General features: G+C 36.8%; 1 protein-coding gene across 5 annotated transcripts in view; it reads right to left on the bottom strand.

The window, feature by feature from the left end:
* Positions 1-2,394: 2,394 nt before the first annotated feature.
* The window catches only part of PLCZ1 (phospholipase C zeta 1), a 214,979-nt gene continuing 211,373 nt past the window's right edge, over positions 2,395-6,000 (bottom strand). For all 5 annotated transcript variants that reach the window (XM_054696415.1, XM_054696413.1, XM_037514277.2 and 2 more), the window contains 2 exons: positions 3,921-4,070; positions 2,395-2,546 (listed from right to left, as the gene is read on the bottom strand). In XM_054696415.1, coding sequence (XP_054552390.1) covers positions 2,461-2,546; positions 3,921-4,070 — 236 coding nt within the window. In that variant the 3' untranslated portion in view covers positions 2,395-2,460. The remainder of the gene's footprint in view (positions 2,547-3,920; positions 4,071-6,000) is intronic.

Here is a 6,000-nt window from a genome sequence, read left to right as displayed (position 1 = left end):
CATTTTTGCACACAACACTAATGATAAAGGACTGATCACAAAAATCTACAAAGAGCTCATGAGATGCAACAAAAACAAAGAAAATAATCCAGTCAAAAAATGGGCAGAAGAGCTAAAAAGAAACTTCTCTGAAGAAGAAATGCAAATGGCCAACAGGTATATGAAAAAATGTTCAACATCACTTGTAATCAGGGAAATGCAAATCAAAACTACAATGAGATACCATCTCACACCAGTGAGAATGGCACATATTAAAAAAAACTAGCAACAACAAATGATGGCAAGGATGTGGAGAAAAGGAACTCTCCTGCACCGTGGTGGGAGTGCAAACTGGTCCAACCACTATGGAGAGCTGTGTGGAGATTTCTTGACCTACTAAACATAGAGCTTCCATATGATCCAGCAATTCCACTCCTAGGTATTTACCCAAATGACACAGAAACAGTAATTTCAAAGAGCACCTGCACCCCTATGTTTATAGCAGCACTATTTACAATAGCTTAGCTATGGAAGCAACCCAACAATGCCCAAAAATAGATGACTGGATCAAGAAGATGTTGTACATATACACAATGGAATATTACTCAGCAATCAAAAAAGGTAAACACATGCAGTTTGCAGCAACATAGATGGAGCTAGAAGGGATCATGCTCAGCGAAATAAGTCAGAAAGAATAAGAAAAATACTGGATGGTCTCACTCATAGCAGGAATTTAGAAAACCTAAATAAGGGACCAGGAAAAAGACTAATCAATACAAAGTAAAAATCAAAATCAATAAGCAACTATAAGCCAGAGATACACTGGGTGGGGAGGGGCAGGGAAAGGAAGGACTAGAGTCAAAATAAGGGGGTGGTGCAATTGTATGGGGACTATAACCAAAACGAAAATGCATATATTGTGCAAAGATGAAAAAAGGTGTAAGAATTATTTAAAATAAAATATTTAGATTTAAAAAATAAAATAAAATAAAAATAAATAGATACTATTCTGGCAAAGTGGAAGCACACCCTTGAGAATCAGTTGCACATGCCTACAAAGAAGTTTGTATCACAATAGAGAGAGAGAGGCCATCAGGGAATATTTAGAAGATTACACACTGAGTAATCTGGACATTTCTTATAACTTATAATGGATATTTGATTTCTCAGCTACATTTTGTGTAAAATATTGTTGCTGTGGGTAAACCATGGTACAGTAAACCATGATGGATGGCTATTTTGTATTTCTCTAGCCATGAAGAGATAACATGTTGGGCCTCCCCGGTAGCGCAGCAGTTGAGCGCTGGGTTGCGAAGCTGCCCGCAGCCTCTGCTGCGCCGGTTCGATCCCGGGCCGCCGGGTGAGGGTCCCACATGGCGTGCAGACCTCTCCTGCCCCCCGCTGCTCCCCTCAGCAGTGTACTTCATCATTCTGCCTGCTCTGGTCTCCCCTCTGGCTCTGGTGAATTCTCTCACCCTCCTGCACTTCTGACTGTGCCCAGTGCTTGTATAAATAAATAAATAAATCTTAAAAAAAAAAAGAGAGAGATAATGTGTTATTATGCATCAGTCATTTTTGTTATTTTAGTTATACATTTTAATTCACCCCCAAATATATCAAAAATTGTGCTGCTTTCACCTCACTACCATACAAGTATTGCATGGTAGGATACCTATTAATATGCCTTTTTGAAGAACAGTTAACTGGGATTCAAATACTTCTACATGTGACAGTTACCAAAGCAAAGTCATGATGATGAGAAGCCCAGCATAGGAAATAACACAGGGATCTTATCTCTGAACCAGAGACAATCTTTCAAGTACATTCAATACAGATTCAAAAACATTGTGAATTCAGTGTCAGATCCAAGCATGTAAGTATGTAAGTCTACATAGTAGATCTCTTTTATAGATGTGAAGTCTGAATAATGTTCAAATGAAAATCAATTTCATATGCACTTGTAAAAATGTCTGTATAATTACAGGGTACCAAATCCAGTGCACAGAACTTAAGAACTTGTCTGAAAATTCAGGAGCTAATTATTTCCAAGAATATAAAAGGATACAAGAACCTGAGAATCCCTTCCCAGTACAGTGTGCAGTAATGGATGCCTAGAAGTTAAAACACTATTAGATTTCACCTTTCTTTTATACAGCAAAATATTTGCCAACATATCTTATACAAGCAGATATATTTTAAAAGCTTATAAATTCAAATAATAAAAACGATATGAACAAGTTGGAAGAGCAGCCTCTGCAGCTGAGGAGCAGGAGAAACTGCCTGAAAAGGATCCCACATGTTGGGACCCTTAGACAAACCTACTTTTTCCCTCCACTCTATTTGATGTATTTAAAAGAAAATTCCCTCATTGTTTGTTTCATAAATAATTATTTTACTTTATGTTGACAATAAAAAAGAAAAGAGATGTGGACATTAATTTTGGCTGTTTTATTTTCACGATAAATGAGGTGCTATTAGTTGCTATCTAATGTACCATACATAAATAAACAGTGAAGCAGGCTCAAGACTCTCACCCATTTTGGAAAACAATGGAACACGACGGTAACCTGAAAAAGGAATCAGATATAATTAGAACAGTAAAATAAATCACACTAATTTGAAGGGACATACACACACCTATGCTCATTGCAGCACTATTTAAGATAGCCAAGTTATAGAAACCACCTAGGTGCCCAACAACATATGAATGAATTAAAAATATGTGGGGGATATATATATATGCATGTATATATGCATATAAAGAAAATACGAACTCTTGCCATTTGTGACAACACATATGGAATTGTAGGGGATTATAATAAGCAAAATAAATCAAAGGAAAAAAAAGCCAGATGATTTCATGCCTATGTGGAACATAAAAAAGCAAAACAAAGGAACAGATAAAACTAAAGCAAAATAACCCTAGACATCTGAGATTACCAAGGGAAAGTGAGGGGGAGCAAGAAAGTGAGGGGGAGCAAGAAAGGAGAGGACCAAATGATTTATGGTACAGGATTACCATAACTTTGGTGGTGGGTGTGTTGTGGTATGAATGTACATATGAATGTACATTTGAATGTACATATGAATGTACATATGAAGAGATATAAATTTATACCCCTAAGTCATACATAGTGTTGTAAATCAATGTTATTGCAATAAAAAATAATACAGTTTTGAAAAGTAAGTAAATAAAGAATAGCTGCTATTAAAAATAATTAAGTAATCCTCAATTGCCTGGATAGCAGTCAAGAAAATATGTATCTTTAATATGCATATATAAAAACCTTCACTATGTAGTTATGTCATCTTTTATACCATGAAAATGAAATACTGCTGGTTATATTCTGACTTCCTTCTACCAAACACTGAGAACACAGTTGGTGCTTCCCCTTCCTCAAAGTGCAGCAAACTCCAAAATTAACCACCACCCTCTGCTTCAGACAGACTCTGATTCTAAGGTACATCTCAGATGGAGTTAGAAAGAAAACATACTGAGATGAGGCCATTGGGAGCACAGTGCAAATCACCCCAGCAAGGAGACTGAAAAAAGGAGGCAGTCTTGGAAAGAGTCAGGAAAGTTTTGAACTCCCAGTATCTCCTCTGTAGGAAGAATGAGTCTCTGCTTCTCTCTCCTGTTCAATTCCCACCCTTCATTTCTCTATGGTAGTCATTACTACTCTTAAACGATCCATATGAAGAAATGCTCATACTTGCCAAGTTTATGTAATTAGTCTTCCTAGCAACCCCACACCCAAATCCACCTTCATTATGAGAACACAGGTCTATAATTTCACTGAGATAAATTATGGGCCAATACATCAATGTTCCTTTATATCTGACTGTCATGGAGAGAATTAATTGGTCGATCAAAGCATGTATTTGATAAACTTAAGTTAAATTTCAGTGTTAGCACAGTTACCCTACTTGAGGAATATTACCTTTGTTCATGCATAGAACTGGTAAAGTATATTGCCCAAGAAATTCATTTTCAGTTATAAAATTTTGATTTTCAACAACAAAACGTATCAATGCCAGTTCTGGCACTTCAATAATAAATGTGAAGGTTTCATTCCATTTTGGACTAAAAGCTGAAATATAAAGGAATAGATACAATCAAATAATCATAGCCACTATTCTGAAAAGAAAAATGCATATCTGTTCTCCAAATTTTTTCTTATTGCAAATAATAATAGCTTCTGTTTTAGAGCATAAATTAAATCAATGCACATCACTAGAATTAAATTTAAAATACACCCCATGAGAAAAAAACCATGACAATTTTTATTAAATATTTACTATTGCTGAGCTATATTCTAAGAGCATGTAACAAATAATCTCATTTAATCCTCACAATATCTTCAGGTTTATTATGATTCACATTTATAGATGAGAAAACTGAGCCATAATGCTGTTACATTACTTCCTAAGAGTTTTGCACACTCAGACATGAAGTAGCATAGCAGGAATTCAAACAAATGAAGTCTGATTTCATAGCATACATGTTTAATGAGCATGCAATAGGACTGCTATGTTAAGACTTTTCATCATTAACAAAGAAATTGAGACATGAAGAGGTAATATTTTTCTATGCCAGGTTTTATTACGGGAAGAGTTCCATAGACATGGACTGAAAGCTAAGTAATAGGGCTCTAAAGTCAGGTTTTTACTGAGCGCGCACTTAAAGCCGAGTTAACAAGTAATGTATCTGTGGCAAAATAAATCATCCCAAACAATCTTTTGCCAAACAAGAAACTCAAAAATGTCATCCAAATCATCAAAAAAAAAATTTTTTTTTTCTTTTGTGGGACCCTTGCCGGCAGCCGGGGAACGAACCAGCGCTGCAGAGGCTGCGGGCAGCTTCGCAGCCCAGCACTCAACCGCTGCGCCACCAGGGGAGGCCCAAATCAAAATTTAAGCATAATTTAATAGAATCAAGAAATCAGATAAACCATATGCCATACTTACTAAAAACTCAAAGGTTCAGGAAGAAATAATAAGTATTGTTTCTCACGTGCAGAGGCAACACTATGCCAGCAATGTCAATAACTTTCATTGAGTTCCTTTCCAGAAGCATTGCAGAATTTGTGACCAATTATTCTGTATCGAATTTTTCTATGGCACATCTGTGATTATTCTATATCTAATTTTTCTATGGCACATCTGGTGTCACAACTACTATTTACTGATAATCCAAAATGCAGCATATGCTTATGAAAATAATAAACTAATTGACTTAAGCTAGAAAAATAACTAATTTACCTTACCTAAGAAGAAAAGAATTCCAAGAAGTACAAGATGACTCATGGATCAGGTTGATTCTTTTTTTTTAAAAGATTTATTATTTTATTTTTACAAGAACCAGGGTACAGGCCAGATGCATGGGAGGGTGAGAGGATTCACTAGAGACAGAGCAGGGAACAGAACAGGCAGACTGACGAAATACACTGCTGAGGGGAGCAGCGGGTGAGACAGGCGAGATCTGCTTGCCATGTGGGTTGCTCCGAGGCTGGCAGGGATCGAACCCGCACTGCAGAGGCTGCGGACAGCTTCACAGCGCTGCGCTCAGCCACCTGCGCCACCAGGGAGGCCCCAGGTTGATTCTTATAGATACTGTAAATCAATTCTTTACAGAATCAATTCTTTAAAGACACTATAAAATGAAGATGTATGTGCAAAATTCCCATACTGATTTATCCTTCCTCTACCAACCCTAGTTTGCTTCTCTCTCTCTCCTTCCTTCTCTTCTTTATCCTGTCTCCCTCTTCTCTCTGTCCCCTACTTCTCTCCCCACTCCCTCACACACACACACACACACACACACACACACTCACACACACAATCATACAAGAATGTGTTCACTTCTAGTTGTGAAAGTAACAAAAAGAAAGAAAGGAAAAGAACACTAGGATACAACGTTTGATAGTTACACAGTTTACTCTGGAATGACCAAAACTGAAGAATTACTTCCACAGCTTATCTAAATGATATTTTTCCTCCCCGATTATCATGTAGTTCATT

Source organism: Talpa occidentalis, unplaced genomic scaffold (assembly GCF_014898055.3).
Source record: "Talpa occidentalis isolate TD23 unplaced genomic scaffold, MPIMG_talOcc4v2.1 talOcc4.16, whole genome shotgun sequence".
Classification (NCBI taxonomy): domain Eukaryota; kingdom Metazoa; phylum Chordata; class Mammalia; order Eulipotyphla; family Talpidae; genus Talpa; species Talpa occidentalis.
The sequence above is the reverse complement of the archived record's forward strand: the minus strand, read 5'-3'. Positions and strand labels throughout refer to the sequence as shown.